The sequence below is a fragment of the Terrapene carolina genome, unplaced genomic scaffold (genome assembly GCF_002925995.2).
Source record: "Terrapene carolina triunguis isolate 2854851 unplaced genomic scaffold, T_m_triunguis-2.0 Scaffold629, whole genome shotgun sequence".
Lineage (NCBI taxonomy): Eukaryota > Metazoa > Chordata > Testudines > Emydidae > Terrapene > Terrapene triunguis.
Window position 1 is genome coordinate 6,811,914 of NW_020664980.1, and position 14,471 is coordinate 6,826,384.

At 42.2% G+C, this 14,471-nt stretch overlaps 1 protein-coding gene across 1 annotated transcript in view; it reads right to left on the reverse strand.

The window, feature by feature from the left end:
- The window catches only part of FSTL4 (follistatin like 4), a 485,177-nt gene that overhangs the window by 65,215 nt on the left and 405,491 nt on the right, over positions 1–14,471 (reverse strand). The window contains exon 8 of the mRNA XM_026659459.2: positions 10,962–11,128. Within this exon, the coding sequence (XP_026515244.1) occupies positions 10,962–11,128 (167 nt within the window). The remainder of the gene's footprint in view (positions 1–10,961; positions 11,129–14,471) is intronic.

Here is a 14,471-nt window from a genome sequence, read left to right on the forward strand (position 1 = left end):
CTAATATGTACCAGTACACCAACTTGGGGACAGCGCAGCATGAAGGTAGCCATGTTGTGTGAAGTATTGCTTAGGATTCAGACTGAGTAGGGTATACAACTGTAGTGATGCACAAAACTCCTGTGGGGACTGATGCACGAGTAGTCCCTAAATATGGGGGTTTTTTTTGGACACATACAAAACCAAAACCTACAAAGTCAATACAAGTTCCTTAAACATTGAACATTTATTCTGCAAAAGGTACCAAGTGTAACTCCAGATAGTTTTCAGGATCTGCCCTCTCAGGACTCAACCTGCAGTCTTAATTCAGACAAAAATCCTACTGACTCCTTGGGAGCTATTCAAACTTCCAGTAAAGTCCATGGAAATAATCCCATTGACTGCAGTTGGATTGTGCTCTTGCTTAGAAATCCACAGGTGTATGAGATGCTGCAATTAATTTTTTTAACTTTCCTTTAGCCAGTTCACCAAAAAATATTATTGGCTTCTACACTGTTCAGAAGGTGAAATTGAGGGAAAGTCTGAAGCCAGGTAAAATTGGGAATTTGTCCAACTCGGTAGTTTGCTATTCTGGCAGAGGAAAGAGTTTTCTGTAGTTGGAATGCTGGGAGACCAGGTGCCAGCTCTTGCCAAGCACTGACAAATTCATCGCTGAAAACCAGTCTGTTTCACATATGTCAGGGGCGGGGAACTTATGGCCCGTGGGTCAGATCTGGCCCATTGCTTAATTTCATCTGGCAAGTCTCGGCACCCCCCTGTGGGGCTGGAGCCATGAGTGCTGGCTTGCCCTGCCGCGGGTGGGAAGCCCCAAGCCTCCACGCCCGCCATCCCACCGTGGGACTGGAGCCGCGAGTGCCACTCACCCTGCCGTGGGGGGAAGCCCCGAGGTTCCCCCCCCACACAGGTGAGTTGAACATTTTATATTTCTCTCTCTCAACCCCCCCCCCCCCCAAATTAAGTTGCTTTTTACTTGTGTGTGGCCCGCGATTGATTTTTTATGTGGGTCAATGGCCCGTGATAGAAAAAAGGTTCCCCACCCCCGATGTATGTGTTACTACAGTTAAGATGGCTATTATCATAGAATCATAGAATATCAGGGTTGGAAGGGACCTCAGGAGGTCATCTAGTCCAACCCCCTGCTCAAAGCAGGACCAATTCCCAACTAAATAATGCCAGCCAGGGCTTTGTCAAGCCTGACCTTAAAAACCTCTAAGGAAGGAGATTCCACCACCTCCCTAGGTAACCCATTCCAGTGCTTCACCACCCTCCTAGTGAAAAAGTTTTTCCTAATATCCAACCTAAACCTCCCCCACTGCAACTTGAGACCATTATTCCTTGTTCTGTCATCAGGTACCACTGAGAACAGTCTAGATCCATCCTCTTTGGAACCCCTTTTCAGGTAGTTGAAAGCAGCTATCAAATCCCCCCTCATTCTTCTCTTCTGCAGACTAAACAATCCCAGTTCCCTCAGCCTCTCCTCATAAGTCATGTGCTCCAGCCCCCTAATCATTTTTGTTGCCCTCCGCTGGACTCTTTCCAATTTTTCCACATCCTTCTTGTAATGTGGGGCCCACAACTGGACACAGTACTCCAGATGAGGCCTCACCAATGTCGAATAGAGGGGAATGATCACGTCCCTCGATCTGCTGGCAATGCTTATAACAATGTGTTTACTCTTTATGAAATCCTTGTAAATTAATGCATGTATTAATCTCAACTGTACTACCTTTATCACATGCTATAAAGTCATATTTAAGTTTTTGCTTTATGACTGTAAAAAAACGTTTGCTCTGAAACTGTGAACCCAGTCAGGAGGGATCTTCTTCCAATCATCAAGAAGCCTATCAAAACCAAATAGTCCTTTGTGGGACATCACAATACACAGATGGAGAGGATACATGCAAAAGGGCTTGTCCCATCAGCTTGAATTCTGGAAGAAGGAAATAAAAAATAGCTGACAAGAAAATGTTTCATCTGTCTTTTGCTGTTTGGACTCTCACAGGGCTGGAGCTACAAAACAGAAGCACAGATCCCCAGGATCAACATGGTCAGCCCTAGGGTGACCAGATGTCCCAATTTTATAGGGACAGTCCTGATATTTGGGGCTTTGTCTGATATACGCACCTATTACCCCCGTCCCAATTTTTCACACTTGCTGTCTGGTTACCCTAGTTCAGTGGTTCTCAAACTTTTGCACTGGTGACCCCTTTCACATAGCAAGCCCCTGAGTGCGACCCCTCCTTATAAATTAAAAACACTTTTTTATATATTTAACATCATTATAAATGCTGGAGGCAAAGCGGGGTTTGGGGTGGAGGCTGACAGCTTGTGACCCCCAATGTAATAACCTCGTGACCCCCTGAGGGGTCCCAACCCCCAGTTTGAGAACCACTGCCCTAGTTAGCCCTGAAAGACATTCAGAGCTGATAGAGGACTACAAGTCTGTCACCTTTTAAAACCATAGATTGCAACTCATTTATGCATATATGCTTACTGCTTTAACTTTGGAATAACTCTTTAGTTAGCCTGTTACAGGATTGGCTACAAGCATTGTCTTTGGTGAGAAATCTAAAGTACAAATTGACTTGGGGTATAGGACTGGTTTTCTTAGGACTGGAAGCAACCTGAGTATTTTGAGATCTTTGGTGTATAACAACCGACTGTCACTAAGTTGAGCTTGCCTGGGTGGCAAGATAGACTGGAATGTCCAAGGAGAGTGTCTGTGACTCCATGGTAAGACTGTTATAGTGCTTCAGAAGTTCACCTTTGTTACTAGGTTGGTAAAATCTAATTATTGAGGTCTCTGCCCTGCTTCTTGACAATCTGTCCTGAGGGTTGGCACTCACGGTCATGAACCACTCCAGACAGCATGAGAGTAGCTAAATGATGGTTTTCAATCTGCAAAAGCTTGCCTTTTTTGTTTTCATCAGGAAAGTAAGAACTAAAATATTTTACTTCATTGTGAAGCAGTGGAAATGTGATTTCTTTTTGCTGGTTTTGCTGGCAGTGTGACTCTGACTATTTTTTAATCCATTCAGTGCTGTGCTTTGCTCAGAACTGATGTTTCTTTAAATGGAATTATTATTAAACCATATTCACAGCTGATGAGCATGATAGCCTGTGTTAGTCATATCACATGGCAGCATGTAATCGGAAGTGTCTTGAGTTTCTGAAGCGAAGTACTGTACCGTCTCATGATTGAATCATTAGGTGCAAACACTGACCATCATTTTTAAAACTGGGTGACTAAAATTGGGCATATATTTAAGCACCTAAAACATGGCCTGATTTTCAGAGGTGCTGAGCCCACTGACTCCCAATGCAGCTGTGGGGCCATGTAAAAATCATGCCACTTATTTATGTGCCAAATTGTGGATTTAGGTGCCTTATTGTAGGTGAAAATATATGTCTCTGTTCTCAAAATTGTAGTGAAAGGTATGAGAGCTGAAGAAAGTTTGGAGAAAAGATCAGTTGTCTAATAGATGTTACATAAAAATAATATTGTATATAAAAGTCTTTGAGGCTTCTGGGTCCTCTCAACATGAACTGTTTGACCAAGTACCACTGTAGCTATCTGTTTTACGGGGAGGGTGGCTAGAGGCTGTACTGAAGGTCCACAAATTGGATCTCTGAAGAGCTATTTTGCAAGTGACTAACCAGTGAGCTGGCTGCAGCTCAACTCAGACAAGATGGAGGTGATGCTGGTGGAAAAGGGGAAACAAAGAATTGTTCCCTCTTTTGAGAGTGGTGCCTTACCTTTGTGAAGGGGCTTCTCAGTCTTCTCAATAGCTACTGGATCTCCAGGTAGCAGTATTTTTTTCACTTTGCCTGCCCAAGAGATTGAAGACTTTCCTTTCTGATCCAGACTTCATAACAACTACAGTGGTAACTGGCACTCCAGTAGCTAGCAGGAATCCAAAAACTCCCAGACTGATAACCTCCTTGAGGAAGTTTAAACTACTGCAGTACACTCTATATGGGGCTACTGCTGAAGACAACTTAGAAAGTGCACTTATTTGATACCTCTTATTTGTCTCCTTTCTAAGGTAAACAATCCCAATCTTTTAATCTCTCTTCACATGAGAGTTATTTTCCATTATATTCCTCACTCTGCTCTAAACCTGCTCATATTCTGTAACCTCTGTTCTGAGGTGAAGTGACCAGTACCGCACATAGCACTCAAGATGAGAGAATGCCATCAGTTTATATAATAGCCTTATAATCTCACACCTTTTCAGGGTAAGAAAATCAAAGAGAGTGAAAAGTGTTGAATGAAGCTTTTTTTTTCTTTTAAGAAAAATTCCAATTAATAAAAATAAAAAAGCATAATGCTAGAGTGAATGTGTAGAATTGCTAGTGGACAGCTCTATAAAAGGGGAAAACTGGAGACACAATGGAGAATTTAGCCCTTTTGTACTTGTCACAAGATAAATGAATTGATACACACAGGCTACAGAAGTAAGCAAATTATATTCTGCATTTTGTTAACTCCTGGGAGCATATTCTTTAAGGGAAATTATTGATTTTTCATCAAACAAGTAGAAAGACGAGCCATAAACTAGCTACTAAGTACTCCTGCTTCCATGCATTTAATTCCCTTCTGTGTCTTCAACAAGGAAGCAATTGACTTTTGGGGTTTGCGTTTGTCTCTAATCAAATCTTTAGACAGCACGTAACTTTCATTCTATCCAGCATCAGCATCAAATCTATATCTTAATGACATGTAATAAAAAAAACCATATTTTTGGACTAATGACCTAATGGAGATTTAAATGAAATTGTACAGATTAATGTGAAATGTGTAATGAAAGGCAGAGATGAATTTATGTATTAGCTACTATGAGACTCTTGGCAAGCCAACTAGTTCTTGTTTTCTTGGATTCTGCAGTCCAATTGTTATGGTTAAATTGTAAGCCCAATTGTTCACATATCTTTTGTTTCCATATTTCTGGAGGAGGCACTCAGTTATTTTATAAATTTAGATAAATTCCAACATCTCTGGTGAAATATATGAGTTTAAAAACCATTCTACGTGCCAGTTCTTTACACAGACCAATATGAAACAGCTCTGCAGATATTATAAATGCAGTGGGATCTATAATTTGATTTATTATATTTTGGATTTAGGAGTGGTTTCCTAATTAAATATATTAGCAAACGCTCCAATTGTTCTTGGAGAGCAAAATGATACACTTTAGAAAGAAAACAATTTAATCATTTAACTCTTTATAATTAGATAACCCGTTATTACTAGCTAAAGCATCTACATCTCAACTAAGGGTCAAATATAAAAAATAAATTTTCTTTGTAAGAAAACTGATGTGGCTTCTACTTCATAGTCACAAAGGCTCTCCTTATGATTAAATATTATTTTGGTGTTTAAGGCAATCCTAAATATTTTCATGGGGGAAAAAAACATTTAATTACATGTGTCATTAGGATGGCATTTTGTAATACCGATGTGACTGAATTCATTAACAGAGCTCTTAATAGATCAGACAAGACAAATTATTATTGTGCTACTCATGAAAGCTTCTCCTTAAATAAGCAGCGAAAAGTGATTAATATTTTGTTGCCAATCAAAATGTCTCAAAAATATTATAAAGAAAAAAGGCATATAAATAACAAGGTTTTTTAATCTTCTAGTTTTAGTGTCTATGTAAATTCAGGATTAATCCAGTCTTTTGTTGTCCGTCTTTGTCAATTCCTATTTTAATTTAGATCATATTTCTGTCTTCTCACAGTACATTTATCAAGAGGCTGAACAGAGCAGTAAAATACAGCTAAATCACTTAGCCGTAGAGTATTCCTAGTTCTGTACCACAGCTTGCTGGAAGGATTCTGATTACCACTCACGGTTGGGTTTATATTTTGATCTGGTTTCCTGTATAACCATTAGCGTTTAGAGGAGGGAGAGTCTAATTGAAGTATAATATGTGGGTTTTTCTGAGTGCATGAAGATCCAGTAGGTTTGTGTGTGATTGCAACTGTGCCAGAAGCAGGGAGGATTTCCCTGAAGTTAAAAAGGTACAATTAATCTCCTGCTGCACTTCCAATTAGCCAAATTGCTAACCTTATTGTGAAAAGCAGAAATGCAATTGAGTTTCTGCTTGAGGCGTACTAAAAAAAAAAACTGAAGTAATTTAATTAACTGACTTCAAGTATATTAAGAAGCATACTGTCTTTGCTTTCTTTCCCCCAATGCCTTTAAATAGAACATTGAATAATGTGAATTTCAGTACTCACAAGAGACACTGCAAAGCATCACAGTCAACCTTTAAATTATCTAATGTAGCTTATACCCAACTGGAGCAATGGTGCACAAATCTCAGAGTTGACACCCACATTGCAAACCTGAATGGCAAAAATTACTAGCCTTTCCAGTCCCGTGTGCTCAGTCACCCAAGAAATGCCTATGCATACATACCAAGATGCAACATCATCATCTCAAATGCAACTTCATGTTGCATGGAATGCAATGTTGTGAGATTTTGACAAAAGGGAATGACCTTGGAAAGTGGTGTCAATGCCAATATACCATGTTTTTGGTCCATGGCACTGAGGAGGTAAGGAAGTGATGCTTAATTCTGGAATCACCTGCAGAGACTGGTGCCTCATTTTCAGAACTGAGCAGCACTGACACACTGCTGCTTCATATATTCACATCCCAGTTCCATGCCTGAAGCATGGGTTGAGAAAGACAATTGTATGGACATGAGATTCCCCTACTCAGAGGACGCTGATTTAATGATGTTTAGGGAGGGCGTGAGACATGCAGTCAGTTTCCGCAGATGTTCCCTACACTTAGACCATAGTTACTGAGAGGTATCTAGTGGGTAAATGATGACTTTCTAGTGGCAACCACTGTATTCATCCCTCAAATCTCCTCCTCCTGAGCAATGCTTAAAACACACAGCCTCTCCCCACCTGCTAGATGATGTATGTGAACCCACAGAGTCCTTTAGATTATTTTGATAAAGGGCTGGAGGGGAAAGATCGTAATTCCAAAACCTACTGTGTGACATCACTAATAACAAGAAGGAATAATACAGATGCCTGTGGAGTGTAAGTAGTAGTAAAAGTCTTTGGAGATTAGCTAAAGGAAAAGATGTCAAGGTGTTTCATGGCTGCAAAAGCTATTTACTGTAATACCATGTGTTAGATGACAAGATGAAAAAGACAGTAAACTGTAATGTGAAACATTAAAATGGAAAAACAGATATTGCTTCTCCTCCATGTAAGTCTTTGCAAGTGCCATTTTGATAAACTTTCCAGTGATATCCCCTTAGAAAGAGGTCTAGCCAGCATGAATAACTGAGAGCAGAGACAGGTTTAAAAAGTGAATGATTGGTTGAGGTCAGGTCCAAAGTGAATATTAGTCAAAGGAGTGATGAGACTGTGCAGAAATGATTCCATTTATGCATTAGAACATATTTCCTCTTAACATTCAAATACAAGTCTTGTTTATAATCAACTAACCAATACCAGGCACAGCTGTAAATCATGTAAACCAGAGTCCACTTGTTCCAATGCTAAATTTATGTGATTTAAAAAGGAATAAAAGTGTAATTGATTTTGAAAGTTTTCTCTTAAAAATTCTAATTAATATAACAAAAGTTAGATATGATCTGAAACCTCAAACCAAGCACCTTCTAGTTTAAAATAGGGTTACCATATTTCCACAATCAAAAAAGAGGCCACTGGGGGGGGGGAAGCCCCGCCCTAGCCCCGCCCCATCCACTCCCTCCCACTTCCCACCCCCTGACTGCTACCCTCAGAACCCCAACCCCCCCTGCTTCTTGTCCCCTGACTGCCCCCTGCTGAGAACTCCCCACCCTAACTGCTCCCCCAGGACCCTATCTGTCCTCTGACTGCCCCGACCCTTATCCACTCGCATGGGTGGCAGGGTTGTAGAAATTTTGGTGGTGTCCAGAACCCACCCCCCCACACCTGCCTAAGGCTCTGGGAGGGGGGTTGGGTGAGGGGAGGAAGTCTGGGGTGCAGGTCCTGGGCTGGGGATTGGGGTGCAGGAGAGGTGCAGGGTGCAGGCTCTGGGATAGAGTTTGGGTGCTGGGTGCAGGCTGCGGGCTGGGGCAGGGGGTGGGTGTGCAGGAGGGGGCGAGGGGTGCAGGCTCTGGGATGGAGTTTGGGAGTGGGAGCCGGTGCAAAGGGAGGGGGTGCAGGCTTTGGGAGGCAGTTTGAGGGCAGGAGGGGGTGTGTGGGAAGGGGGGAGGGGGTTTGGGAATAGGAGGGGATGCAGAGGTGAGGGCTGTGGGTCTGAGGATGAGGGGTTCATGATGCAGGAGGGCGCTCAGGGATGGAGCAGAGGATTAGGGTGTGGGGGGATGAGGGCTGGGGCTGAGGGGTTTGGGGCGTTGGAGAGGCTCAGGGCTAGGGTGGAAGGGCAGGATAAGAGCAGCCTGTCTTCCCATTAGTGGATGGGGGATGCTAGGACCCGGGGGCAGCAGACAGCAGTTGCTGCTGGCTCTGGCAGTACAAGCAGGCAAGGGAGAGGCAGGCAGGGAGGGGAGGCCCCACGGGGGGGGAAGCGTGGGGGGGTGGCAGGTGGAGGCTGGGGACCCATCCAACCCTCCCCCACTCCCTGACTGCCCCCCCCTCCGGACTCTCCTTACCATTCTGGCTCCACGTGTAGGCAAAACACGCTGCCCGGTGAGTCGGTTTGTGTGTTACACAGGGCTGCAGACAGAGGGAGGGGGAAGCAGGGGAGGGCTCTGGCTGTTGGAGACTAATTGGAGCGGCTCAATCGGCTCAGCCGCCCAATCAGCAGTCGCACTCTGCATGGAAGGGAGGGAGGGAGGCGAGGGAGAAAACCCCCCCGGACATTTTAACCTTGTTACCAATTCCTCCCGGACGGCTATTTAGAGATGCAAAAGCCGGACATGTCCAGGGAAATACGGACGGATGGTAACCCTATTTAAAAGTATGTTGGAATTTAAATTCCTGGACTTTGGTTTAGGTTCCAGGTCACAAAAGGGGCCTCCAGTGTGGATGTGGACAGTATCTCCTAAGAACACCTGATCTCATGGATTTCCCCTATTTTTAGCTGAAATCTTGTAAAAACCTACTTTTGAGTGTGAAGATTCAAAACAGTTAAACCTGAACCCTAGCCCTACTTTAACCTTGAGCTTGACCACCAAATCCTGGCTTAAACCTAATCCAGAGCAGGATACTAAAACAGTCTTCTCAGACCATATCTAGTGAAAATTATAGCCAAAAAAGTCTCTTCCTGGACTCCTGATTAACATGACGCTGACTGACTTATGATTAGCTAAACTAAACATTTTGGTGAGATATGCAGCCTTCACCACCTACAAATAACAAACCTAGTCTGGACCAGAAAGAGTCTAATTCCAGAAGAATATCTGTACCAAATAGTAAACACATAGTTATTTATTAACAAAACCACACAATGCATTTTATGTCATGTCACTTTCCTGCTATAATTTTGAAAGCCACAATCCTGCACTTAGTATGTTGGCAAGATTCCATGCAATTGTACTGCCAATGACCCAAAAGTGGTTATTCACATCATACCGTGGAAGGATATTTATAAGAAATCAGGTCAGGTATACTGGCTTCTGGCTAGCTTTGCTACCCTGCCTGTCTTCATTAAAGTTTCTCTACATTCCTATGTTAATATTATAGCAATATGTTGCTGGTTTCAAGTTGCATTTCAATGTCATGTTCCAGATGGCAACAAGAATTACACTTGAAAAGGGTAGCATTTGCTTTGATGGAAAGAACAGAATGTTTAGAAAGGTGAACATAGCCAATTTGTGCTTGCAATAAAATAGTTTTTAGGCATACAGATTCCCTGCATCGAGGACACAGGTGCACGCATGCACACACACAAAATTTTCGTACAGTGGCAAAGAAAAATGCAATACCAAGGTGCAGTGTTCACTTATATCCCGTACTTTGTAGTTTTCATTTTTTAATGCAGACAGTAAAACAATGGCTTCTCTACATTTCAGCAATCCAGATTCCACAACAATTTAGTGGGATATAATACTGTATGTATCAGCTCTTAACCTAAATTAATAAATATTAGAATTAACAAGAGCTGAAAAAAATGTAAATCAACTAATATTGTTCTGTAATTAAAATAAACCTGATTTACTGCATATTTTAATGCTGAAAGAAAAGAAATAGGCACCATATTTTCTGTACACTATTTCCCACCCTCTCTAAAATGAAATGTTATTAATTATATGAATAAGCTTTTAACATTATTCAAGTATTTTCTTTAATATAGTCTATAACTCGCCAAGTTAATGTAAAAAAGCACAAAGAAAGAAAGCAGCTAGCTCACGTATTCATAATTAGGCATCAACATAGGGCAGTAGGATGAGTTAATAGATACACAGGTTCCTTCCTGGATGGGCACTGTCATGCCCTATAGAATGAGCTGAAACTTCAAACTTCCCAACAACCAACCAGTAGCTCATGAAAGATTTAGCCCTGATCATCCCAAAATATAAGTGGAGAGTGGGAGAAAAGGGGGTAAAATGTATATTATTTTACTGGATGTATAGGAGAAATTTCAGTCAACTACAGACTTGTGGTTTCTCATGATAGATAAATATGTTTCTTCTCACTGGGAATAAGATGGCTGGGAGATTCATGGCTTATGTAGCCAGTTTGCCCATGATTTTTAGGGTTGGCACCCATGGGCCCTCGGTCTCACTGGACTGTCATGAACCATGGGGGATGAAATGTTGATGGTAGGTGTTATTGTACTACGTTACCTATGCTCCAGCTGTTTACTTTGTCTGACTCAGTTTCCTTTTCCTCCCTAGTCATAGTCCATATTGAAACAAAATATCCATCTTCCAATATTCAATTATAATAAAACAGATCACTTAAAGGTATCATCTTTTAAATGAACAGTCATACACAATCCACTAGAAAGCAAATTCAAATCACAATTCAAAACTTACGTTGATATCTTCCAAATCTAAGAAGTTCAGTATGATTCCATTGCGTTTCCAGATAATTGGGGGCTTAAGAGTTCCATGGATGGCACAGGTCAATACAGCGCTCAGTCCAACTGTTACTGTGGTAACGCTAATCTTCTGTTCCTCCGAAAGCGTGAGTTGAACCACCTCTGGAAAAAGGAAGGGAAAAAAGGGAGAAATTATCAATACTGAAACGAAGCCATTATTTTCCCATTGATTCTTTGGGAAGATTTCAGCTTTGACAAAGATATACACAGTAAAAAGGATCAGCCTAAGCAACAAACCAAAATAGGATACATTGCAATGAAATCTTCTATTATGACTAGCTCATGCTCTTTGGATGTCAGACAGCTTCCTTGCTAATTTAAGAAGAGCAGTGATATCAGACATGCTCATTTCCGCCACGAAGAAGCAGAATTAAAATTACATATACTGCATCAACAACATATTTTAACTGCATTTTTGAGTAAACCTATCTGGTTTGAATGTTTAAAGTAAAATATGGAGGCTACCAGTAAGAAAAAAATCAACATTTGCCAAATATTACGTGGCATGTGAGGTACCACTTTTTTCCTCTATTAAGAAATTGCAACATCTTTCCTATATTTTAAATTTAAAATTTTAATTTATTTTGATTTGCACCTACATCTAAAATACATGCCTAGTTCAGGCTCTAGGTACCTTTAATATTTCTTTAAAACCAAAGAATGTCATACTGTTTTCCTGGCCAATGGTTATAAAGATGTGTTCGCATCTTTTGCCATATATGGCTGTATGTATAGGTAAGACATTTGATGTCAGAATTACTGCCAATGCAGATAGCAAGCAGCAGGGCAATCAAGCTGCTCTGTCATCAAAACCGCAACCTTCACAATTTTATCTTTCCTATGTTTTTTTTTTCCCTTGGCCCTATTCACAAGGCTCCTACAAGAAAAGCTCTTGAAGCTATGTCGCATTTAAATGCTCAAAACTGGGCTTTCAAGTTAATAACCCATTAAGATGAATGTGGAAAGTTCAACATCACTTTTGGTGCTATCTTGCTTCAGTCTCTGGCTGCAGAACAAACAAGACAGCAGTGAATCGATTTAGAGAGCCCCTACATCTATGGAATTCAGACATCTTCTATTCCTGTGGATTTCTATTGCTTAATAGTTGCTGTATAATGCTAACTGAAAGGCAGCTGCCATGAGGGAAACAGCAAAACAAGATTTTTATTTTAAGCACAAACACTGACATTATGGAAATAAAAACTTGTGAAGAAACAGCAGGAGTCTCATCGCGATTAAGTAACGAGAGTTATCAGCACTGGAATTTGATTCAGATAACAGCACTTCCCCCTTAAACCTGTCACTTCTCTGGAGACAATTTCAGGAGTATGGAAACATTAAGTACTTTTCTTCATTTTGACAGCGATGGGGATGCTTTAAGTGAGACTGTTAAAATGGGTACACCAGACATATGACATGGGCCCGTCACTAGGCAGTTGAGTGGCCATGAAAAACCAGCAACAATATTACAGCCACGCGTTACTGTGGTTCCGGACAATCTGGAATTTGTAAGGAAGACAACAGCAGGAAAATACCCGCTTCACCTAGGGTTGATTAGCTTTTGTCAGAAACTCTGAATCACTGGATCATTTGATTGCATACCCTCTGCTGTCTGAGTGTCTTTCTCCTTTATTCGTATCCACAGAAATTAACTAGCTGGTGTGAGACAAAGATGAAAGGAACTGATACTGCCTAGGCCACACATTTTAGGAAAAACTTACTTTGACCAATGCCCAAGTTGGAATATGAAATGCTAGGGTGGGCCAATTTATTTTCCCCCAACCCTTAATTGTAATTGGCAACATAAACATCTATCCCTCTTTCCCTTTCCAATTAGCTAAATGGACCCCAGTGCAGAGGGCCAGCACAAGTCATCTAATAGAATTAAATGAAACTTAAGTGATGCATATGACCTCTTCTGGCCCTCTGAAGAGAGATGAACTTCATCTAATCTGAACACTCATTTGTTCACACAACCATATTGACTGATGTCCTAGAAAAATACAGGGAGGTCATGGTTGTGATTTCCCCTACTTGTGAAAATCTTTATAAGGAAAATCTTTTGCACTGCTTGTATTAAAGATACAATGTTCTCCTTTACCTTGACTTATGCCATATGCAATGTGCTAAATTAAAAGGAAAACAGCATCTATCGTTGCAACCTATGTATGAACATAAAGACTATTTTCCACATCTTTTAATTTCTTTTGACTTTTTCATTTGCATTGGCTCCTTTTGAGTAATTAACTTGGTGACTAAAAGGATTTACTTCGTATGCTCCCACTGCTTGTCAATCTATCAAATGATTGTGAACATTTGTGTGCAAAGGCCTTTCATGTGGCTGGCATGTGGCATGAAACAATCATCAGCATCAAAGTAGACAGGCAGCTCAGAAAAGATGACTGCTGAATCCTTCTTGTCCATATTCCCCCCAACTAAGTCACAAGGTAATTAGTGCCTAATGTGCTGCAAATTGTGTCCACTACTGGAGGTCTTAGGCTGATTCAGGACTGTAAAAAAATCAATGTAACATTCCCTGTGCAGTGTGCAAAAGATCAGACCTTCTCCCACTTCATATTCCTAGGGCTACTTTAGAAAGACCACAAATTGTGGGCTAGAAAGAGTAGCTATAAAAATTATACAGTAACTCCTCACTTTAAGTCATCCCGGTTAACGTTGTTTCATTACTGATCAATTAGGGAACATGCTCATTTAAAGTTGTGCAATGTTCCACTCTTACGTTGTTTGGCTGCTTGCTTTCTCCACAGTTAGCAGCCTCCCTAGGCCCCCTCCTCCCCATAGCGCCTCCCACTCGCCGGCAGACCCCGGGGATCAGTGCCTTCCCCCTCCTCCTCCCCCCTCCTGCCCACGGCAATCAGCTGGCTTGCAGCATTTCGGGGGAAGGAGCGAAGACTCGGTGCACAGGCTCCCCCTCCTTACCCTGCCTTCCCAACACCGCAAAGCAGCTGATTGCCCTGGGCAGGAGGCGGGGGGGAGGGGGGGGGGAGCCTGCGGGCCAAGTCCTCGCTCCTCCCCCCTCCCTCCTGCCCCCTAAACACTGCAAGCCAGCTGATTTGCAGCATTTAGAAGGGAGGGGAGGAAGGGGGGAGGAGCGAGGACGCAGCGTGGGAAGTAAAAGAGGAGGAGGTGGCGGGGAGAAGAGGCAGGTCAAGGGTGGGGGCTTGGGAGAAGGAGGGGAGTAGGCGGGCTGAGGGTTGAGCCCGCCCGCCCCCGCCCCTGGTGCTTGCAGAGTAAGGGAAGCTGCCGCTGCTGCACAAGGTGCTTCTCCTAGCCTACAGCACCTTCAGCCTCCTTGCCTGCCTCATCTCCAGTGCCAGTGGGCTGTGCCTGTGTGGGGTAAGGCAGGGGCACCTCCCAACTATAGTACTGTACTGTATGTACAGTATGTTTGTAAACACACAGAATGTGCACACTACTCCCCCCC